The following is a 25,333-nucleotide window of genomic DNA, read 5'->3' as shown; positions in this document are numbered from 1 at the left end:
AGGGCTTCCCGTATATCCCTTTTTAAGAGGAAGGGCTTTGAGGACGAGAAGCAGATGGATAACGATCAAAGTTTGAGCTTTTACTGGTTACCAGAACATATCTCCACTATCCTGTATGGCAGTACATATTAGTCTGCGTGACCCGTGTCGGAGAAACCTGGGGTTTGTAGTTGCAGATGCCCAGTTTGACTCTAGAGCCCATCACCATGAGTTGCTAGATGAGCTCAAAGTTTATGTCTGGATGCTCTTGTTTTAGTACTTTCAATATTTCTTTTTCTCAAGCGTTATATGTGTGACTGCTTCCATGTATCGGTGGATCGCTAATGGAATAAAAAGTTACTGGTTTGGTATTATTCGTGGGAGATTGCATCTGTAAAGTTGCCTTATTTTCTTTAAATTCTTTTTGGTGGAAGCAACATCTTGAAATCTGAAGTAAGCTTTGGATGGTATTGAAATGTGAATGGTCCCGGCGATATTGAATAAAGGTCTGAGAAGCACTGCTCTGATAGAAGTACATATGTTTCTGTCTGGAAACGGCAGAAGACCGAGTTTCAGCACTGCTGATTAGCTCGACTGCAGCATATGAGGAGATGCTATAGTTGTATGTAAGCTGATCTTCCTCGGAATTACACCGTGAAGTGATGTGAGCTCCAGGGAAGAGTGGTGTTGGGCTTGTTTGCCTTAGCCTTTAGCTTCCACTTGGTTTTCTGGTTTTTTTTCCTGTCATGATCTTTTCATTATTTAAAGACTTGAGTAGACCTCTCAGCTAGAGTTGGAAGTTGGAACCTTTCACGAGTTCATTTCAAGGACTTACTTGGAATGATGTCGGCTCAATATGCTGTGGAAGAGAGCTATTGATATTAATAACACCCTCAGTTATTTTATTGGCAACTACTTTCTCTGCGTGTCTTGCTATCAGATAGATATACAAATGGTTATCCAACAGAAAGAAAAGCCATTTGGGGCGAGGGGATATTCTAATATGCTGTGATCATTAAACATTATCTTTGTCAGAGCAGTGCAGATCAAATTGATAGAAACTCTGTCCGAGTCCCTTCTTTGATTTGCTTGAACTATTCACGTCTGGTGAAACTCTAAAAAAGAAGGCTGAAAATCTGACAAAGGTGAATGCAGGGCTAGAAGAAGAGAACCGCTCTGCGTAGTTTATATGTTTATATATGCTAATATGCATTGTCTTACGTTAATCCTAGGAAGCTTGCTTATGACAGCCATACATCGTTGTATCTAATTAACGTCCACGCAATTGCTTCGCCTACTCTCACTATCATCAACTTCGGGGTAAGCAGGCAGTGTCCTCTTCCAGAACCAATGCTTTCTCCACAAGAGGGTCATCTCTTCAATCGGCACCCCCTTTGTTTCAGGCAGAAAGACATACACGAAGATCGTCATGATGATGATCCACCCAGCAAAGAAGAGGAAGATCCCGAACTTGAATGCACAGAGGAGGGAAAGGAACGACTGCCCTATTATGAAAGTGAAGAGAAGGTTCACTGCCACAGTGATGCTCTGCCCGGCAGATCGGGTCTCCAGTGGAAATATCTCACTCGGCACCGTCCATCCGAGTGGGCCCCATGACCACCCGAAGGCCACGACAAACAAGCAGATCACAACCACCACCAGTATTGAGAAATCTTTTGTGAGCTCTTGGTTGTTCCCGAGCTTCAGTCCCAAGATCAAGGAAACTACGGACTGTTTCACCGCAGGCAGATGAAAAGCATGTGTTAACTGCTATAAGTATAGAATAGCTAAGACAGACCTGAACTAATATCAATTATGTTTCATGTCACTAGAAAAAACATGTCGCCATTTAAATGGAGCTAATTCCTTAAGCGAAAATTTTCTTAAAAAACTCGGGTCCGTCAGTTTTTGCAGGTTTTGAAATTACGAATGCATTTTTGAAGCTGCTTTTAAACTCATAAGCATGTTGAAGGCGAAGACAGCATCTTTCGGAATATATCGGAATCAATGTATTGGGAGTGAGGGTCCTCCAATAATGACAGAATGACCCGAATAATCGATTAACATTCCATTGCATTTCAATTCCATCCTTTCTTCCAAAGGCGGCTATAGTTATATGACAAATCAATGCAAGGGAGAATGTACCTGGCATGTGATCATCTGAATTCCACCGCTAATAAGCAGAGCCCTCCGACCCAATCTATCAACGGTTGCAATTGAAATAAAAGTAGATGACACAAGCACAGCCCCAGTGAGTGCCGAGGAGTACAACGATGCACTTCCTCCAAAGCCCATGCTCTGAAACAGAACTGGTGCATAGAAAAGGATCGAATTAATTCCAGTGAGGATCTGGAAGGTGGGCATGAAAATAGCCATCAAAAGCTGTGGCCTGTTCCTCCTCTGCAGAATATTCCGAAATGGATGCTTTATCGAGTTTGCGAACTCACTCGCATCTACAATATCCTGGAACTCTGCATCAACCTTTTCTGTTCCTCTTATCTTTTCTAGGACTTGCCTGCCTTTCCCTCTTTCTCCTCGTTCTATTAAGCTGTTGGGTGTCTCGGGAAGTAAAAGTCCTCCTACTGTCATCAGTAGTGCAGGAACTGCAGCAAGACCGATGGAGAGCCTCCATCCCCAAGGCCGGAGCTTATCAGTTCCATAGTTGATCATGTTTGCTGTGAAGATCCCGAGAGTGGTAGCCAACTGAAACATCATGTTTAATGCTCCTCGGAGATGGGCTGGCGCCATTTCTGACAAGTATAGAGGTACCGCCTTCAAGAAAAGGCACGTGAGGTTCAATACAGAAAACAATTATTAAAACTTCCTAATGAAAGATAAAATATCTTCTGATGCTCTATTTGTACTTATTGAACTTGTCGTTTGTTTTCGGACTTATCATGAACAAAGAGGTACCAGTCGCTGAAGCAAAATGATTCCTTTGAAAATCTATACATCTGGTCTCTTGATGTCTGTTAACAGTACAAAGTGATTTTGAGCCTTAGATGTAGATCCAAAGGTGATATTTCACGAACTCGACGAATTTGAACATGAAAAGTTTTCTGTAGAAGCAGAACATTTAAGGCAAAAGGTTACCTGATTTCCGAAGCCGATGCCGAAGCCGAGTATGATCCGACCCAACAGAAGCATGGCAAGATTTACAGCTGATGCATTTAAGATTGCTCCAATGAGGAAACTGATTCCACCACAGATTATGCTCGCTCTGCGCCCATAGTTCCTCGTGATAGGGGAAGCGACGAGAGAAGCGACGAGACCAGCAAGGTACAGAGAAGAGGTGAACGAGGCAAGGACTTGATCGTTGTATTTGCAGTAGTTGTTCTCGCGAGCGTGCTGCTTGTTCCTGTAAACTTCGGGGAAGAACTTCTGGAGGAACCCGTCCATCGATGTAACTCCTCCTGTTGTAGTATGCAAATTAACCTCAGAAATTATTTTGCAAGTGCATTTCATAACCTTGATCTTCCGTATCAGTCCTTCCATAAGAATGCCGAAACTCAAGTCTGCTCTTATTCAAACATTTGAAACCAAGGCTCAATAATCGATTACTGAATTGGTCTTACTGATCAATCCTAGTAAAATTTTTCTTCAATAAAATTACGCCAACACTCATCAAAGCTTCTGTCTTACATATCATTTTGGCATACTAATATCCCATTTTACTTTCCAGTTTCCACGGCTTAGCAGTTCCGAGCATAAACCGATACAATAGAAACGTGCAAATTCTGCAGAAACTAATAGTCTGATATCATTTCCATGCAAAGATAAGATAAAACAAAGGGAACCGAACGTTACCCGAGATTCCAATATCGTAACCGAAGATCGAACCGCCGACAGCGGCTACAATGCAAGCTATGATCACATAGGCGGTAGCCCTTCCTTCATACAGCTCTGCCCGCTCCTTGGCCACGCCCGTAGGACCGAGGGACCCCCCTGCCATTCTTTTCTTTTGGGTCTTGTCCAAGCTCGAAGCTTCAATCGAGTTGCAGCTGAGAGGATCAGATCGACTGGTGGTGTTTATGGCGATTGGGAACTCAAAGGGCAGCCCCCATAGCTCGGTTGACCGATGAGCTTATCTCTCCTACCTGACTATTAGAAATCGAAAGAACTGAAGATATGAATTATAATCTATTCAGAGGCAGAAAGAGTATTGCATGGTGGGGTTCAGTTCTGGCTTTTGTTATATAGAATTTACGGACAAGACAGGCTATGGTGTGACTGTGTCCTCTGTGCAGGGCAGAAACGGCTACCCATCACCCCAATGCACAAAGAAAGAATTTTACAAGAAAACCTTTACAAACTGTTTCTTGTCTGCTAATGCCAACGTCTTCCTACCTTATCTTTTGCGGGACGAGAGGTTGGGTCAACAATGTGATGTTTGCATCACTTTTTTTCTGTCGTAAGAGAGGACTATGTCCTTTATATGATATAAGGAAGTTGCTTGCACCACTTGGTCATTGAGTTTTAATGAATCGGTTGCATGTGCTTGTTTGTTTATTGACTCCACATAGATATACGTAAATCTTAGGAAAAATAAGCCAGGAAAGAAGGAAAAAAAGTAAATCATACTTAAGGAAGATGAACAACTTAAATGAAAATAATATTTATTACGCTAGAGTTATTTTCACTCTTGTTTGACTAATACATTTCATTTATTGTTTATTATACCAAATTACTCTCAATTGCATCTTTATATGACTTTTATAAATATGGAAAAAAATCACAAATCACTCTCCCAAATCATTTCCTTTCTTAACTTGTTGTCATTTGGTAATTAAATAGCATAATCTAATGTATATAGCCCGTATTAATCCCAGTTTAATTGTCTTACTTTACAATATGACTAAACCTTCAACGGGAAAATATATATATATAATCATACAAATGAATTTTTGTGCTATTTTGGATGCAATAATACATTAAGTTTTTATATAATTTGATTAACTTGATGTACGCTCACTAATAGAGCTATTTTATTTTAATATAAAGATTTTAGCTTCTTTTTATATTTTCGTATTGAGATCTTGAAAAGATTAATCAAGCTCTAGACAAAGGAGATTTTACATTTTTGAGAGAGAAATTTTTATCTATTATATGATAATTTAAGATACATTTTAAATAATATTAGTTTAATATCTTTTTTTTAACCAATGTGGGTTGGTTCAAGCGTTTCGGTGCTTATTCCGCTTAAGTAAAGTCTCGGATTCGAGTTCTTATGAATGTAGAAAATTCACGCTGGGAGAGTCTTACCACTTAGTGAGTCGACCATGCTCAACTAGATTAGTCGGGACCCAATTAGGTTTTTAGAAACCATGGTTCACATCAAAAAAAATATCAATTTCTTATTAAAGAAAAAAAAAAGAGCTTTTACAAATGGTAAGATGTGCATGAATTAAGAGAGGAAAAGATGGATTTAATAGAGTGGCTAGAGAATTTAACCATATTTATAAGGGAAAAAAATATACATATGGTCCTTTAGGTTTGAATTTTTTTATTTTCATAATTTTTCTAATTTTTTTATCGTTTAGATCCTATATCTTTGAGTACTTTTCTTTTTCAACCCTATTTTTTTTCTTAATTTATTTTCATCCAATACCTTTGATTACTTTTCTATTTTCATTCTTTTATCAGATTTTTATATTAGAAAAGATTTTAACTTTGGTCCTTAACCTTTTAAAGTTATTTTTTATCCTAAATCTTTCATTTTGTTCAATTTTTCTTAATAATAAAAGTTTTATTTCTTATACTTCTACCCCTATAATTCTCATAAACTGCCCACACGGCATTTTAAAATTTTAAAAAATTATTTTAATTTCAAAAATAAAACAAAAATCGTGAACCTACTCGAGAGAATGAGCAAGAATGAGCGTTTAGGTCGCATGCAATCGGGACTAAAATTTGCGAGTAAAGAAATGGAAAAATACAGGAAAATAAAGGCGATTGTGGTTCGATAATCACGAACTGCACCTATGAGCTTGGTAGTGACACAATATGCAAGGACATGGTAAACCCTGATGCAAGAAATGATGTTGCAAGTGTAATCGTTGATGGAGGTATAAGCCTAAGGTAACCTCCCTTAGGACAGTAGTCCAACTTCGTCCCCTACCGGGTACCGCCGCCTCTCTCCCTCTCAATTTACCATCATCCCTCGCAAAATATATTTTGATAGATTTTATTTTATTTTTGGATTTCAATTAATAAACTTTTTATAAATTTCAAATTATCGTGTGGCATTTTTATGAGAATTTGAGGGGTAGGAGTATAAGGAAAACACGTTTAATATTAAGAAAAAATCAAACCAAAAAAAGAATTAGAATAAAAAAATAATTTTAAAAGGTTAATGATTAAAGTTAAAATTTTCTCTAATAAAAAATATGATAAAATGACGAAAATAGAAAAGTAATTAAAGGTATTGGATGAAAATGAACCAAAAAAAGAAAAATGACTAAAACAAAAAAGTATTTAAAGGTATAGATATGAACGACAAAAAGAATTAGAAAAAGAACTAAAATAGAAAAACATCCAAATCTAGAGAATCAAATGTATAGTGTTCCCATTTATAAGTTATAAATATGGGATTCGGGGTATTTTGATACAACAAATAACAAATGGGTGTATCAATCAAATAAGAAGAGAAAATAACATCAATTTATCCTATCGGGAAAAAAAAAAACCTTAGCCTATTTATTATTGTTTTTTGTTCTTTTTTGGGTTTCTCAACTCCCTAAAGTAAACTCCATTTCGTTTTAATAAACTTATGCAAATGCCAATTTTTTTTATGGATTGCGCCGTATCGGGTTCGAACTGCTCGGAGTTCAGCGGGGTGTTTTGACCGATGGCCTCGATGAGGCCTCAATGTAAATTATGGTAATGGCACTAAAATATTACTGTTCAACAAAAAAAATATATTGGACAAGTGGATAGAGAGGTTTGCTTGTTCTGGTATGGTACCATATCTACTCAATCTGCAGCAATTTATATATATATATATCATTAAAAGAATGTGCTATACACGAAGGTTGCTTAGGGAGTAGATTGAAAATGAGAGTTATTGAGTTTTGACTTCAGAACATTATAAAGAAATCCAAGATGAAGTGGAACTCGAAATTTCTCATTGAGAATAACATTAATTTATTACTAAGATATTCTGGCCGACTTAAAAATAATACCACGGAAGTAAACTTGACTGAGATATGTACAATATCAAAGAATAACGTTTGGTTATACTCGTGTAAAGACAGGATTTTCCCTCTTAACAATATATCTTTAATTTATTCGATATTCATTTACCGATTGATAAATCACATATCATTTTAGGCTCACTTCCTTTCAACTTTTTTCAGTGTATACCCCGTTATCTACATCCTTTTAACTTTACTCTTGATTCCATATCTACATCTTATTTAAAATCAAAAGACTTCTAAATAAGTGTATTCTTTACTATATTGATTGGGTTAGATGCTTATGTTGAGACGGCTATTCTTTTTCTTCTGATAGTAATTTACGTTATATTCTTACTATGGACGACAAGAATTTTTGGTAGATCACGAATTGCCATATTAAAATTTTCCTTGTTAAATAGGATATTTATCATTGTTATACAAAAAAATTATTCTGATAATAAATAAATAAATATATATATATATTTCTAGTAGGTGAGAAATCCAAATATTGTCTAGTCAATAAATGCAGATGATAACTTCGACCCATCGAATATTCTGAAATGTATTAAGTGGATAATTTTCTAAATGAAATGGATTGGAAACAATCATATAAACTAGGATAGGAGACCTCGCGATGTAGCGGGTCTCCAAAAAAGTTCTCAATCAATAACATTTTCATATGATAGAAATGTGATAAATGATACTAGTAATATTGAAAAGTATAAAATATTAACAAATTAACATCGTGTAACTTATTTAAGAATTGATATAACACACTCAATTCGAAATTGCCGTAATTTAATAAACATATAGACGTTGAGGAAAAAAATGAGAAACTTAGTTAGATGATATGATAATAAAAATATAAAAAGGTAAAAGTTTAGTGAAATATTAAAGATAGTTATTAAATAATATCTACATAAAAATTAGGAGAGAATTATATATGTTAGAGATATAATTAATTTCAGAAAAATTAAAATATTAATTCATATTTATTTGTAATATGTATTAGCATATAATTCTAGCTCATTCCTCTTCATTAAGTATCTCCTAATTTTTTTTATATTTCACCATTATAGCTTATCCTTACTGTAATATATATATATTTTTTGGTAGATGCAATATATTCATTTGATCTCGATACCTTTTTGACGCATAATATCACGTTAGGATGTGCTCAAATTTTATGAGGATTCTTTTATTTAGCATAAAAAGCAAAAAATATATGGGGTTCATTACAATATTGAAAAGATGTATTATAATAATACAAAAAATCTATAAATATAAAATATTATAATTATTGTAATTTTTATTAAGTATCAATTTAATTAAAAAATTCAATGTTAACCTTATCTCGAAAAAAACATATGTGAATGCGGGAGAAAATATCAAAATCCATCTTAATAGTATATGGAATGAATATAAAAATGCCCAAATGCATAAATAAATAAAAGTTTAGTTGAAAAAAAATCCTTATTTGAATCAATTTAATCATTGAGACCCAGTTAATTGTAAGTGGTACTCGAGATTCATTTAAGCATCTCGTGACCACGACCAACCCAAGCGATAATTGTTAATAGGTTTGAGTGACCATGCATTTAACCAAAAAAAGAATTAGCATATTTCCAAAGTCACATTTATAAATCACCATTGAAAACCTCGTTAATTGTAAGTAGTATTTAAAATTCATTTAAAACATCTCGCGCCACGACCAACCCAAACGAGGATTGTCAATAGGTTGGAATAACCTTGCATTTAACCGAAAAAAGAATTAGGATATTTCCTACATCATGATAAAAAAAATACTTAAATTGCGGTGGCAATTTGAAAATAAAACTTTTATATTTAGATAAATAAATTATTAAAAATATATATATATATATATATAAGCCTTACATGATATTATAAAATAATATCAAAAAATAAAAATAAAAAGCAAAAAATTTAATAGTTTGACACATTGCCATTATAAACAAGAGATTTAGTAAATTAAGAAGGAAAGAATCAAGAGAATATTTTCCAAATAAAAATATGGGAATATTCTAATCAATCAATGGGATGCAAACGCGAGGATTGATCACTCCCTTCCTCCATACCTATAAATAGGTGATCTCATTTTTTGATGTGAATCCTAATATCTGGAAGTTTAATTGAGCATTGACTAATCTAGTCGAGTCGGGTTTGCTCGCTAAGGGGTAAAGTGCTCACAACGTGAATTTTCTCCATCCGCAAAACTTGAACTCGAGACTTTACTTAAGAGGAAAAAGTGCTAAACTTCTTGAACCAATCCATGTTAGTAATAAGAGACCTCATTTTTTGAAAAGAGACCTTTGGAGGGGCAGAGGCTAACGATTTTTAAAAGGAGTTTGTGTTTTGAAAAAAGTCTTCGAACAAGCACAAAACATGAAGACAAATTGAATCAAAGAAGCAAATCAACGGATCTCCGAACAAGCGTCAAGTGTGGAGGCTTGTTAGAGGTTGTTCGTGTTTAACAGAACATCTTTGAACAAGTGACAAGCCCGAAGGTTAATTAACATGAAGAAACAAGTTAACAAATCTTGAATAAGTGCCAAGCGTGGAGACTCATAAACGCAATAAAATAATAATTGTTCGTGATTAAGGAGCATCTTTGAACAAGCCCAAGTCCAGAGACTCACTAAAGAGAAGAAACAAAGTAACGGTCGTTCATCTTAACAACTGTTATGCTACGTTTGGTTTGTAAGTAACATTTTAAAATCAGATTTTGATTTTGAAAAAGAGTGGTATAAATGGTTATGTATGGAGTCCACCATTTGTCTTTGTATGAGTTATTTTATTTTGTTGTGGAAAAACGAGTGGTATAAATGGGGCCTACCTTTTGACTTTATATGAATTATTTTGTTTTGTTGTGGATAGAACTAAGTTAAAATAAGATTTTAAAATCTTACTTTTAAATCAAACAGGCTTATGTCTAAAGGAGAATCTTTAATAAACATCAAGCCCAAAGATTCATTAACACGAAGACAACCAATCCATGTAAAATAATAAAAGCCGGAGCGACGCAGGAACGTGTCACCTAGGAAGAAACATATTTTTGGTTGCAAGACTTTTCGTGTCACGACCAATGAGGACATGACAATTGGCACAGTTCTATGCCGCCACCTCGACTCTAGAAGTCAAAAAGACTTGATTTATGAAAAGTGATAAATCATATATATATATATATATGATTATTTAAAATTAATTGAATTTGATTATTTATGAAAAGTCATAATTCATTTTTTTACTCCACGATCTCTGACATGGGGAGATATCCGAGTAGGAAAGTTCTTTATCAACTATCCTGAATAGAAACCAAAATATGTTGGAATCATAAGACTCATGATCATCTTGAAGTAAGTACATGTGTTAATCATAAGACTCATGATCATCTTGAAGTAAGTACATGTGTTATATATAAATTAGAGGGAGATGATTTCATGTTATGTAGATACCAAATTTTCATAACGATAACTGATAAACTATCTACAAAGATACAATTATGTAATATGTGAAATGGTACATTGTTTACTCTTATCTTTTGTTGGATCTATGCAATAAAATATATTAATTTGAGGATTTTTTAAAATTAGAGAGAATTGATATATTTTTACGATGCACTAAGATCACTCCACTTGCATTCATAAAATTCTATAGATATTAGGAAATAAGCAAAATCAATTTTATAAAGGTTGTAATGCAATAATTACTAATAATAATTTTGTTAATTATCACAATAATTGTAGCCTGTGCATAGGCGTGGTCCCTTCGTCTAGTTAGCTTTGAAGGCCATTCGCTGACACTCAAGATTAAGTCATAAAGACCCTTGTAACAGTTTTGAAAGAATGCAAAGAGATTTAGAAGATTTTTCTCTTACAATTGTTAATTAAAGATTGTAACTCATTACACTCGATCACATAAATTTTCTTCTTTTTTTTTTTTTTTCAAATTCAAAGTTTGTTGTGTAAACTGGTAGCTTTCATTTTCAAGGCTCGTTGACTTGAACATTTCGTCTATGCACACGAAGTGCAAGGTTTACGTAATTGTTTGTTTCGGGAAATTGATATGCACACGAACATTAATTACTGGACTGAGTCATTACTGGAATCTTATTTCAGATATTTCTCTTTATTTGTCACACTTTAGCTCTTGGTATTGTTCTTGAGATGATAATCGTCTATCTCATGACATGGACCACTCTGACTTCATGCCAAATTTTGAACCTCTTCTCTCGTACATCGGTTATCCTTGTAGCCCCGACACTTATTAGTAATGAATGTGAAAAAGAAAAATCCATTTGGAATAAATCACAAATGCCCTCATTCATACATTCGATTTTCAAATCTTCTGCCACCGGGTGCATGGACACACCCCCCTGCCCCACAATGCCTATTGAATCTTCCCCCCACCCTATGCTTGTTTAGCTTAGTTTTCGAGTTGAATAAGTTATCCGACTCAACTTGATTTTATGTAATGATTGTAAGAGTTAAAAAATATATTGATGTGTAAAAACATATATATGTATGTATATATGAATGTAAAAGTATATAAAAAATTTATTATTAAATAAAAATTTTAAAATCGTTAAAAAAAGTAGGCGTGAAAATGTATTAGTAAATGAAAGAAAAATAAATAAAACATTAATTATTACATGGTTAAATTTAAGAAAGAATACAATTGAGTTAAATTAAATTAAATTATTATTTAAAAACCAAATAAAGGCTAGTTATTCTTAGGATAAAAACTGGGTCGATACGGGCTAGAAACCTTAGCCTTGACCTCAGATTATCGCCTACTGCTCCTTCGAAGAACGGATACCAAAAAGCCGCGACTTACTAATACCTGCCAAGTGCCAAACTGATTAAACGCCAACCATCCAGCAACTAAACTAAGATAATTAAATTACCACATCAACGAGATGTACGATTCACTTTCATCTAACTTTAAATCTTCTTTCATGGTGAAATTAGCGTCGCGTCAGCACCAAACAGGAAGCAGAAGTTACAATCATATCCGCACTTTTAACCAGTTGCTCCTAATCCTCGAGACTTAGGGAGCCTAACAGCGACCAAAGGACTCACTATCCCTTGCGCGTTCTTTCCCAATCCCATCCCTTCCACGAAACCCATCCTCTCCATCATCTTCGATCCGAACCCCTTCGTGTGCCTCTCGAAACCCCCAATTCCCTGAGCTCTGTTGTTGCTTGGAACCTTCTTCCCAGAAGAGGATCTGCTACTTCTCTGATTCTGAGAGGAAGGCTCGCTCTTCCTCTCGGATTCCTCTCCTGATTCAGAGAAGCTCATGCCCAGCCCAAGCGACTTCGGCCGCTTGACCACCTCAATGGGCTCCGCCATTCCCTTCCCATCTTTCCCCAGTCCTCTGCCCTCAATGAAGCCCATCCTTGCCATCATTCTTGACCCGAATCCCCTAGTGTGCTCCTCAAAGGTCCCAACCTTACCCTTAGTTTCACTGCTGATCTCGTTTACATCTTCTGCCTCGAAAATCCCATCTTCGATTGTTTCTGATTCCATTATCCCGCTTGATACGAAGGACACAGGCTGACTAGATAACGGCAGTTCCTTCCTTCTCTGGCCCTTGCTTGTTTCACTGTGCTTGCTCGAACGGTTGGCAGAGTCCTTCAGGGAGTTACGAGCTTTTGGAGTTTTGTTTCCTCGGTTGCCTGACTTTATGATTGGGACATCAACCACAGGAAGGTCTGCTTCATCCTTGAAAGAACCAATCAGCTGAGGAAATATTTCAGCATTTCAGTCAATACGATCCGTCCGAATTAGTCCAGAATAGAAGAAAACAGAGAGGGGCTACTGTCATAGACGATCAGGTAATATGACTCCAACAAAGGACGCGGTCACTAGAGATAAAAAAAAAAAAAAAGACGACAAAAATGTAAATATCAACATGAAAGCTCAAAATCGATACGATAGGACCCACAATAAATAGATTCAATTTTTTTTATCAAAGTTATTAAAAGTCAAGATCATGGACTAAAACACGGATTACTGACACTGTTGTTAACCACATTTCTATGTTCCAAAATAGATACCAAGGACTGGGTAATCAAAGCACATGGAGATCAAACCTTTTCAAGGCGCAATTTATCACTTGAAGATGGCATGCTCGTTCGCTGTGTTTGAGTAACAGTAACAAATCTGGAAAAAGTGGAAGTAGACTCGTGTCGATGTTTGAATTTTTAAATAACGTAAATTAAAAGCAGAAAATTAGCCAAACTAAGAAGATAGGGGCAATATAGATAAAAGTGACACTGTACCTTTTCTTCCCAGATCCTTGGCATCCACTTTGCAGCTGATAGATTGCTGCCAATCGCCGAACCTTTGACATATTTAAAAACAGAAGAAATACATTAATAGATACACAAACTGTTGAAGAAATGATACTTCTACCCAGGTGAATTGTGATTCTCGGAGATACATGGACATTAACATTGAGCTTGCATTCAATCAAAAGAAAGAGAAATATATTGAAATAGCACCTGAGAACAATCCCGAGAATGCATTGGTTGGAAAGAGTACATATCAATTCCATCCAAAACAATTTGCTCAAGTTTCTACAATTTGAAACCACAAGCTGTAGATTAGCATATCTAAAGAAAAAGTCACTGAGCAGTAACCTGGGAACACAATTTCCAGCTAAAGGTTTCACAACCAACAATTCTAACTTACTAAAAGAACAGTAGTTCCATACCATATTTATCTGCTCAAGATCAACTCCCCTGCTTAACATTCTATCACGCCGTTTAGCAGCAATCAATTCCTTACGATGTTTCTTCTTTTCCCCTGAGCATTTATTGCAGATGCAGGAAAAAGTGAATCCATGTCAGGATTCTGGACAATTACATTTCAGAATCTCAAGGGGAAAAATATAATTATAGTCGCTACAAAGCATCTCTTTACCAGGAAAGCTTCTCGATCTTTTACTCTTCTGAGCCTCCAAAGGCCAAGACTGTGGAAACCGAACACCTCCGTTTTTCTTCCCAGAAGCGCTCCTAATGTCTTTATAAAGCATGAGATTGTTGTCTACAGCTGGAGTCCATGAATCTCTACCCGACCTATGGATTTTTGGCTTCGAATGAGTAGGTTTCTTCATACCATAATCCCTAGAGGCATCTTGTAGAGTGATTCCACCCAATTTTTCCAAAGTCCCTTCAAGACTGCTGCTAGAAGAATCAACCGACTCTGACTCATCTTCTATCCCCTTATCCACCAACCATTTTGCATCCATAAGAGCATCTCTGCCACCAATTCCTTCCAAATAATCTTCTACAACATCTTCATCTATATTTGAACTGCTTTCAGAGAGGTCCTCGGAACAATCACTTTCAGACAAATCATCTGATTCCCCTGACTCAGACTCCGCACTCAATTCACCTTGACTCTCATCACTGTCCTCATCAGAAACGTCTTTAGTATACAATTTCATACCCCCAATCGATAAAAATCCAGAGTTTTTCTTCACAGAAGACTTCTCGAACATCAATTCTTCAGTCATCTCATCAATTTCATTCTCAGGGGATGATGGCTCACCATTTGACTCTTCTTCCTGATCTTCCATCTGCATTGAGGATCCCACAACACCAATTGGCATTGCCTCGTATTCACCACCAAACCCTAGTCCTCGATGTGAGACCTCACCCAACACAAAATCTGAATTATAATCATAAGTAATATTCGAGTTTGGAATGTCTATTGATGGCTTTTCATCCACATAGGCGACAATTTGGGTCTCCTTGGAACTGAACAAAATGATGGGTTCCGATTTATCCATTCCGGCTTCTCCATTATCAACTTTAGCAGATGATTCTGGATTGCCTACCCCCTACAAAAAATTTAGGCAAATCAGTTTCAGTTTCCTCCATAATGGAGATAGCAAACTTGTGGTTTGCTCCTTTAACATCTCTATCGATGGAATCAGAACAACTACATACAATCTCTGGACTAATTTATAGTGGAGAAACAAACTCAGCTGAAGCAGCCATGGAAAATAAGTCTCATTTGCATTGTAATACAATGAGTATTAACACATATGGCCGCTTGGAGGGATAAGAGGTAATGGGAAAATTAATAGCGAGAAAATTAACAATAAAACACAGGGAAATAAGAGATAGAATTAACTAAAGTTTTGAGCCAAGGAGAGTTACCTGAACATCGAGAGCTGGATAAGTGTACCCAAAAGCATTGCCATTAGACTTAATAAGTATGCTCCTAGAGCCAGATCCAGACCCTTGGCTTCGCTTGGAACTTCCAGAGTTTAGCACATTCAATTTGGGGTTCCTCTTCCTCCCTGTAACTCAACATCAGAAACAAACACAAAAAATCCAAACCAAGAGCAGAGACAAGGTGCCCGAGCAAGAACAGTAGCAATCACAGCCACCTGCTCACGAGTTTCACTTTCCTTGCGCTAAAAATGTTAACTTTCCGCATTCTGGATTCATTACAAACAAGCCTTTCCCAAGCAAACCTGATTCAAGTAGTATCCCCCGAAACACTTACTATAAGTTTCTCGCAAGCCAGGATTGGAACCACACAGATTAAAAGGCTAATCTTCGCATCATAATCAGATATTGGCAAGACGACTACTCCTAGTCCTTTCGCACCGTTCAAGATCTCAGATTTTCTGGTCAACTGGTCCGGACTTATCAAAATTGATACGTTCAAATAGTCATGAAACCAAATTCCATTCCCACCCCTGGGATCATATGAAAGGGGAGCTAATGAGAGAAGAGACCTCGGGGAAGAGCTGGAGAAGAAGTCCCGAGCTGCCAATCAGACAGCAAGCCGCCTTCCACGAATAGGCCGGATGTAATGTTGACTGGCGACGATGAACCTCCTCTTCTTCTGTTGTCTCTGTTCCTAGGTTTGCCGCCGCCGCTGTTGTCCCCGTTACTGTTTCCGGGCTTGGACCTCCTCTTGCCTCCGCCCATCTCTTCCTCCGACTGGAGCTTCTCCTTCTTCTGGTGTTGGTGTTGCTGCTGCTGCGTCGTCGTCTTCTTAAACTTCTGCCTTCCAATGCTCCGATGATGATCGATTCGATTGGTCCGACGGGACGGGAGGGGGGAGAGCAGGCAATGGTTCACATTTCCGGACCTACGTGGGCGCGGATGCCTTGCCATCGCATCTGGGCCGTCGATGGATTTTGTGGGGCCCACCTTGTCGGCGTGTACGGCTGCAGATATAGAGTCCCAGAATGATCATTGAAAGGACCGACTTGCCCTGCACGTAAGTTTTCCATACATTCTCTTTAGGGGAAAACTGTACATTTGGTCCATTAAGTTTGGACGCCTTTTTATTTTCGTTCTCTTCCTAATATTTTTTATCGTTCAGATCCTATGCCTTCGAATATTTTTTTGTTTCAACCATTTTTATTTTTTATCAAATACTTTTATCATAAATTTTATTAAAGAAAATTTTAACGTTGATCATCAACTTTTTAAAGTTATTTTATATTCTAATTATTTTATTTTGTTCATTTTTTTAATATTAAACGTTTTGTTTCTTATATTGCTACGGTTCAACCCTCGAATTCTCATAAAATGCCCACATGACATTTTTAAATTTGAAATGATTATTATTTTAATTTCAAAATTAAAACAAAATATATCAAAATAACAAAAAAATGTGAACCTACTTGAGAGAATGAGCAGAGGTTAGCATTTAGGTTACAGGCAATCTTGACAAGGGAGTGAGGGTTTACGTTGAGAGAATCGATACTCAAATTTACGAGTAACGAAATGGAAAAATACAAAAAAAAGTAAAGGCGGTCGTGGTTCGATAGCCACGAACCACACCTATGAGGTTAGTAATGACATACTAAGCAAGAACATGGTAAACCTTGATGCACGGAATGATGTTGCAAGTTCCAATCGTTGATGAAGGTATAGGCCGAAGGTGACCTCTTCTAGGGTGATGGTGCCCGACTTCGTCCAACATCGGCTACCACCGTCTCTTTCTCTCTCAATTTACCATCCTCCCTCTCAAAATATATTTCGATAGATTTTGTTTTATTTTTGGAATTTTAATCATAAATTCTTTTGTAAATTTCAAAAATGTCGTATGGACATTTTTATAGGAATTTGAATGTAGAAGTATAAGAAACAAACATTTAATATTCAGAAAAAAATTGAATCAAAAAAAGAATAACTTTAAAAGGTTAATGATCAAAGTTAAAATCTTCTCTAATAAAAACTATGATAAAAAATACGAAAATAGAAAAGTAATTAAAGATATTGGATGAAAACGAATCAGGAAAAAAGAAAAGGACTAAAGTAGAAAAGTATTAAAAGATATAAAATCTAAATGTTAAAAAATTAGAAAAACCACTAAAATAAAAAAGCATCCAAACCTAAAAGATCAAATGTATAGTTTTCATTTCTCTTAACTCGTGATTAATTAATTGCTTGTTTACTTTTAAAAAAATCTTCTTTAGTTTTCTTCTTCTTTCCTTAGATTTATTTCCCTAAAAAATTTGAGAACTCGTATTTGCATACTCAAAATTTAAAATTTTCAAACTTTTCAATTAAAGGGAGGAGGATTGATATAACTAAAAAGGAAAAAATTGATTGACAGAAAAACCTTCCAATTAAAGAGAAGAAAATTAGAAAACTATTAAAAATAATTCTCTAAATAATCGAACCTCAAAATGATGTACTGAAAAAAAATACTGAGCAAAAATTATGATAATTGTTCACATGATTTAATGCCCCATTTGTTGCATTATAATCAAAATTTTCTCATGCCACATAGTGAATAGCATCATCTGAAATCTCACATAAAAGCGAATCACTTTGGCTTTACCTCCCTCTTTCTTTTTCTTTTTCTTTTTAATATAATTTTTGCTAATTTATAATGTTACTGGATTTTTTTTCTCCATGCATCGTACGAGACTTTTACTGCAAATATAATTGAATTTATCAAATTCAGACTTTACTAGTATTTCTTTTTCCTATGGGATAAATTGTCTAATCTAATAAAAGTAGCAGTGTAACTTTTTTAAAATTATTATTTTCTAATTTGGTCAAAATTAGTAAACATAATTTTGGTTGCATAAGTTTTGATGATGTATTAAAATTAAAACATTTAGCATCTAAATATATTTATGCATATATAGATTAAAAATGACTATAAACTTTTAATTATATGCATTTACTAATTAAATCCTTTTAAACCAAACTTGTATATATATTTTCAATTATGTCACTATTTATTACACTATATTCAAGTTTATATATTATATAGATATAGATTATCCGGTAGTCCAAGCCCAAGAAACCTTTTGGGCTTGTTGGTAGTCGGCCCACTATGTGGCCCATCTTGGTCTTCCTCTTCCTTTCTGGGCTATAAATCCAAGGAGATTATGGGTCTAAAGTTTTTGATCACTTGAAGATGCTAATCTAGCCTTCATCCCCCCAAAAAATAAAATAAAAAAAATGCTAATCTATCCAATGGTACATTCTAGCTATTAAGGGCCCCACCAAAAAAACAAAAAGGGGACACTCTATCTTTGAGCTTATTCTACATCTAGATGTTTACCGTATTATAATTAATACTCGCCATTCGAGAGATGCAGGATACCATGATTTTGCTTAGCACGTCTCTGATGCGGCATGATGTTCTCTCATCATGATCGATCTGAGTCATCTGACTTGAGTGAGTTGAGATCGTTATAATTTACTAGAGAGTCATATAGAGAATTAGGGGCTTTGTTCCACATGTTCTATATGGAAAATCGAAGGACTAGGAGCATATAGTAAGGATCATAAACAAATTCCCATTAGGATTCCTTATAGGACTAACCGAAACTTGCGAGAAAATTATGGTAGAAAAACTTGACCATGATTATGGTTACGAGAAAATCTAGAGTTTCCACTTCCAAGGCAGGCATAATGCTCCAAATGGTTATGGTGGCTTTTGGGGCAACCTAGGAGGAGTGTCTTGTGGGTAGCTCCAACCCCAATTTTCCCTCCTAATTGTAATCACAAGTTTAATTAAATGCAAGAAAGACTTTATTGAAAATATTCATTTCATTTATCACTTCTCAATTCAATTTGAGACTGCATTATATTTTTGACGAAGAAAAAGATATAATATGCAATTTTTCTCTTTTCTAACTTTTCTTCCCCTCAAGAGAAAAGGTCCGATATGCATTTTGTTGCGTCCAACAGAAGTTTTAAGACTTTTAGTTCTCGGCATGCATTATTTAGAGGTGATAGGAAGTTCGATATAGATTGTAAGGCCCCTCTAAATAATTTGTATTGATAAATCCAATTGTGCAAGGAAGTGGAGAATTCGTATATAAATTCCTCACACGAAAAATATGAGTGTGAAAAGGAAGTCCAACAAGCAGGAACCCAAAGAACGAAAACCACACAAATGCCAATTTTCTCTCCTAAACATTCGCCTTCTTGAAATTCTTACTGTCACCGACATTCGATTTCATATGATTTCTATGATCCGCACACGTACATAAAATAACAGAAAAGAAATGAACATCAGAAGATCGAATAGAGAAATGATGGAAATGGCTCCTCCTAATCTCTCTAAATTAAGCAACCGTACGTATTGTACATTCTAGAAAACAAAAGGGTGTGGAAAAGGGAGAATGCAATTTTGTTTTTCCATTTTTTTCTCTGAGTTCGTGCAATTTGTTTTTCTTGTTAACCTGAGCGTGGAAAACAGGATAAATGGAAAAAATGGAAAAAAAAAAGGGGGTCTGGTGTCAGCTTCTTCCTGACGGAAGGGGAAAAGCAGTTGGGTGGGTACCACAGAAAGCGCACGAGTGGGTCTTTATGACCGAACGGAAGAACTACACGACAAAGAAGCCATCCTTCCTCCGATGAAATCGCCGTCTCCTCAGCCTCAGCTCCCCCTCACATTTAAACTTCCCCCGCCCGGCCTTCCCTCCCTTCCTCTCCCACCGCCCAGACTCCCCTTCACCGCAGACCTTCACTATATATCACCGCCCCCACCGACCACCGCCAACCCGGCCCACCGTCACCCGTCCCTTGATTATACTATATCCCGAGACCTCACGGTCGGTGCGCTCGCATGGCCTCCGGTGCGGCTGCCACGGACGGCTTTCTCCGCTGCTTCTACGACGGGTGCCTCGCGGGGTGCGATGACGCCAAAGAGCGCCGCCCCTACCACCGCAACTGTGGCTGCGCGCTACATAAGCCCCGAGGCGACTCTCCCCCCTGCTCTCATCGCTTCAGCAGCCTGTCCTACCCAATCCGAAAGTCGTGGAGCGAGAGCTGCCTGTCCCTCATGGTGTCGTCCTTGTCGTCGTCGTCGTCCCCGTGCTCCTCCTCTCCATCCTCCTCGCCGGCGATTCAGGCCTCTGCTACGTCCCGGCTGGTGTGGTGCAACTTCGACGGACAACTCCAAGAAGATAAATATTAACCAAGGAAGGAACGGAGCAATTTCACACGTATGCATGCATATATGATGTGGATCTTGGGTCGGTTTGTATGGTCGATTGCGGTGTGAGGTTTGAACGAGTCTTTCGTTTTTTTTCCCTCTTTCCTTAATAATTGATCGTCGCCCAGAACTTGAACAGAAAAATCTTTGTGATCAAATTAGCTCGTGAAATTTAGAAGAAGAACAAGAAGAAAGGCATGTCGTCGATCTTTTCTTCCTCTATTTTTATTGCGGGTAATTATCAAAAGTTAGGTTCTTCCTATGCCTGTTTCTTGTTCCTTTCCCGTTTGTGATTTGATTTGCTGTGAACATGGGACTCCGGTAGATCAACTCTGGATTCCGGTAAAAAATGTGTCTTATTTATAATGTCGTCATGTGTCCGGTGAAATCCGATTTGTGTGAAAAATGATCGTCATGCTGTTTAGAGATATGTATATGGAGTGATCATTTCATGCAAATCCCTTCTTCTCTTTTCGATTTGGTCAATCTAGCTTCTCAACTAGATTCCGATCCTCTGCTATTTACGGTTAGATATCGCATTTGCATCCTTGAAAGGTTGACGTTTGGCAAGTGAAAATGCCTGCATGTGACACCATATTCAGGTGAAGACTAGGATGAGGACGAACATTGAGCGACCGAGCTCGAGCCTCCCCGTCATTTTTTCCGTTAAGTGGCCTTGGTTGATGTTTTCTTCATAGGTAGATTCGAAAACATAAAGCACGCAATACTTTAGCGTGAGAGTAATATGCTTGCCGTTGGAACAGTACCATTGGACGTCTATTTTTTAACTCTTAAATAGCTAGTCTATTAAATCCAAACACTGATGTGCATGGTCACAAAATCATTGTAATAGTAAGACATATCAAATTTTCCATTTGAAGCGCAAGTTTCCCCTTTCCTATTACCAGGGAAGGTTTCTTCCAACACCAACACGTTGATTTAATATGAGGTGATGGTCCTATCTGTAATAGCAGATCCAAGATTCTTGGAAGATGATATTCCGAAATAAACATATTGAAAAAGTGTCCGAGTTTCTTTTTCAGGGAAAAAAAGAGAGTAAAATTGACCCATGAAATCTGAATAGATTAATTACCCGAAACGATTACTATGCCAGTGCCACGAATTTTCAGCTTAGCGTATGTCTATATATGAATTCTGACAACAATATAGCATTTTCTCAATTTTATTTTGTTTCAGGGAAGAAAAAAGATGAGCATGCAGATATTTTTTGCTCTTGAAAAAAACTTATAATTGACACTAAGCGACCAGTCAAAGTTATGTATTACTCCAAGTTGTCGAAACACCGATATATTTCCTAGGACTCTCCCACACTGGATACTCCAACCTAAGGCTCCAACATTAGGAATCAAAACTTCCCTAGGAAAAGACGTCCATAGTTAACTAACTCTGACAAGAACACTACTTAGGAAAAATATGGATCGGCTGGGTTCCTTGGTATTGATATATTTCTTGGTTTTTCTTCCTAGAGAACTCCCACGACAACGATGAAAACAAATGAACAACTCTAGCTATCCATGTGCTCCCATATTCCATAATACTTTGTCCGGCTAAAATTGAAAGTTTAGAAAAAACTCATCAGGTCTTTATCAAATCAATGCAAATAACATCATACATCTATGATTGATATTTTGATGATCAAATTATTGTTGGAGGGGGTTGGAAAAAAAATACTCTTTCATTTATATATATATAGATCTATGACCGATCGAAGTTTATTTGAGAGCGACAATTTATTGGCTGCTCGATCAGTCGGAAAAAAAAGTACTCTTTAAGTACTAGCTTCATCTTTTGATATATATAGTTGTTGGATGCATAATAAGACGAAAATAAATGCAAGAACGACAATTTATTGGCTGCTCGATCGGTCGGCTCCAGGGCTTCCTTCCAAGTATGGAATTATGTATATGTTTGACTGCTTTAAGTATATATGTGATGCGACTCAGTCCCGGGATTAGCACTGCATATATATATATATATATGTGTGTGTGTGTGTGTGTGTGTGTATGTGGCTCTCAATTTCAAGGAATATCATGTTTCTAGCTAGCTAGGTGGTATTCTAAGCCTTGGTAAGAAGGCCACCATCCAAGATGTACCTCCAAAGTGTGATTTACTAGCTAGGGTCCATGAGTTTGTGGATGTGTTCATAAAAGGATGGTATGAACAGTGAAGGAGTAGGTACGGTTTTAATTTTTTTGTCAAGGGGGGTCGGAGCTGAAATACGCACTAGTTCTAATGCCATTCTCTTCATTTTTTTCTCTCTCCCCTTTCTAACACCATTCTCAAAAAACCGAGAATGAGTATTTATTTATTTATTTATTATCATTTACATGCAGAGCAGAATTCCATGACAAGGCCGCAATGGTAAAAGTGAGAATCCCATCCACCAGCATCCAAAACCAAGCAAGTTCCAACAACGTCGGAGTCCCCGAGGGGTAGGGGAGTGGGCCTGCCCACTACACCAAACCCCTTATTTTCGTTAAAAAAAATGGGTTAATAGAAAAAAAATTTCAAACTTTTCACATTTTAACGATTTTAGTACAAACTTTTTTTCTTTAACAAATTAAATCACAAATTATTGATTTAATAATAATGTTAATACACCGATGTTAATACACCTTCATTATCTCCGTTAATTTTAATTGGAATTATCGATGTGTACATGATGGCGCCATGTGGCTCACGATAATTGGCCGAGTGAGTTTCACATTTAAAAAAAATTTAAAAAATTGAAAACTTAAAATATAACAAAAAAGAAAAAAAAGGTAACTGGCCGAAAGTGAGAAGGAGGGGAGGTGGCCGGTGGGGGGCCTCGACGTCGGTGCCCTGAGTTTAAGATGGACCGATTGTAATGTACTGTAAGAAAGATAAAGTATATTTTTCAAGTAGTAAGTGGTTAAAAATCTAAATAGTTTTTATTTATTAGTAGTGTTTATATTATATAGCATGTTTAAAAGAGTAAAATAGCGAGAGCTACAAAAATTAAAATAAAGAATGTTTTTATGCGTGAGTATTAAAATAATATTTTCATTGTTGTAGGATGTGACATGTTTTAGTTAGTTAATGTATAGATAGTTAAAACATGTTAATTTTAGAATTTTTCGGAGGATGCAAAAAGTTATCAAAATAAGGGACAAAAAAAAAAAGAAAAACAATCCATATTTGTGGCTAAACTTAAAAAAAGAGAGAAGAAAATAAAAGGTTAAAATGGCAAAGAAAGAAGAGAACAGGTGTCCTAATCTGATGCAAAAGGAAAACAACAGTTTTAGATTTATTTATAGAAGTTAGATTATGGATATAGATTTCCCGAAAGCAAGCCATATTGTGCTGTAGTTGGTTTGGTTGACTGCTAATAAAAATGTTCATAGGCTAGACAGCCCCGTATTTCATCCCGAGGAAAATGGGAGTAGCTGACCGTTTCGAAGTTAATAGTGTGACTAAAATAAGAGAAGTATCTTATATATGAGTGTGTGTGTTATGAAAAACGTAAAACGAAACGATGCATCTTAATCCATTAAGATTTTAAGGCCTAAAGTTCTCTTTTGCGTTGTAGGAAAACCCTTAAGGAAGTGATTTTCAGAGATTACTGGTCGATTTGGAAATTAATCACTGGAATATATAATTAATGAGATCGAAAGGTTATGGTCTCTCTCGCGGGGAAATCAATGCCTATGACGCTAAATACATAAAATTCCCAAAACAAAAGAAAGACAACTTATTAACATCCAGAGCAGCAGACAGGTTAAGAGTTCAGAAATTCTTCCTTGGAGAAAGCGTTAAACTAATCCGAAAACACCTCGTCCATGGACACAATCTCCCCATTTCAGTCAGAATAGGACCACATTATCAATTCCCTCAATTAATAGATCGATATATAGAGACTTCTGTTTTTAATGTTATTATAATAATATTCTAGGTCAAAGTAATTAAAGACAAATTCACCTATAAATATTGTTTCTAGAGCCTAGCTCGCTAGTCTCTTCCCCCATTATTTTTTTTTTTCAATTTTGTGTGGTAAGTAATAATTCGTATTTTTATCATACCTTTAAATTTTATTCATTGAAAACTTGAAAATAAAGGGTTTAAGGGTTATAGCTCATAGAAAGGTTTATAAGATACAGTAATTAAACTAAGCTATACTACGTAAAGATCAATCTCGCCATAGGAGTGGTCTTCCAGACGATCAAATCAAATCATATTAGATACGATGTAATACGTTTAATTTCTAGCTTTATCTTGAAATTTATCCGCTCCTTAATAGTTTAAAATATGGTGCATATTTTCGCAAATCTTCAATTTCTTCTTGATGATTTTTCTCCATCTTTACCCGATAACAATCTATTTATATATTATATTAATGCTGTCTTCTGAAGGCTCGAGCAATGAGAGGCTTTCATTTACTTAATGAGAATGTGTCACATCAACATTTTGGCAATTTTAGAAGCATTTCGTTGAGTGTCCTTTTGGCTCCGTAAGTTAAGCATAGAAGGGCTAAATTAACATGACATTCACATTCCACATTTAATTCCTTTATGTTATCTCTCCTCACATAAGTACACCACGCACCACTCTTCTCTCTCCTTCCTCCTCAGTTACCCCTCCTCGATCGGAATTCGATTTTTCTAGGTTCATCATCGCCTCCTTTGCAACCTCCACCCGCTCTTTGGCCATTCCGCTGGCCATTTGCCTCTTCTCCTC

At 36.3% G+C, this 25,333-nt stretch overlaps 3 protein-coding genes across 3 annotated transcripts; 1 reads left to right on the top strand and 2 right to left on the bottom strand.

Moving 5' to 3' along the window:
• Positions 1-973: 973 nt before the first annotated feature.
• On the bottom strand, positions 974-4,252 carry LOC116200191 (sugar carrier protein A). Its single transcript, XM_031530947.1, has 4 exons — positions 3,787-4,252; positions 3,073-3,392; positions 2,125-2,751; positions 974-1,710 (listed from the first exon to the last, which is right to left on the bottom strand). Exons 1-4 carry the CDS (start codon positions 3,929-3,931, stop codon positions 1,246-1,248), a joined length of 1,557 nt encoding a protein of 518 aa, XP_031386807.1. The 5' UTR covers positions 3,932-4,252; the 3' UTR covers positions 974-1,245.
• A 7,752-nt stretch (positions 4,253-12,004) lies between these two features.
• LOC116200653 lies at positions 12,005-16,332 on the bottom strand. The gene is made up of 8 exons (XM_031531479.1): positions 15,933-16,332; positions 15,346-15,488; positions 14,102-15,023; positions 13,893-13,984; positions 13,681-13,755; positions 13,459-13,520; positions 13,270-13,339; positions 12,005-12,916 (listed from the first exon to the last, which is right to left on the bottom strand). The coding sequence occupies exons 1-8, from the start codon at positions 16,315-16,317 to the stop codon at positions 12,194-12,196; spliced, it is 2,472 nt and encodes an 823-aa protein (XP_031387339.1). The 5' UTR covers positions 16,318-16,332; the 3' UTR covers positions 12,005-12,193.
• A 3,916-nt stretch (positions 16,333-20,248) lies between these two features.
• On the top strand, positions 20,249-20,599 carry LOC116199369. The gene has a single exon (XM_031529693.1). It carries the CDS (start codon positions 20,249-20,251, stop codon positions 20,597-20,599), a length of 351 nt encoding a protein of 116 aa, XP_031385553.1.
• Positions 20,600-25,333: the final 4,734 nt, after the last annotated feature.

This window comes from Punica granatum, chromosome 3 (assembly GCF_007655135.1).
Source record: "Punica granatum isolate Tunisia-2019 chromosome 3, ASM765513v2, whole genome shotgun sequence".
In the NCBI taxonomy this organism is placed as follows: domain Eukaryota; kingdom Viridiplantae; phylum Streptophyta; class Magnoliopsida; order Myrtales; family Lythraceae; genus Punica; species Punica granatum.
This window is presented reverse-complemented; position numbering and strand designations above follow the sequence as displayed.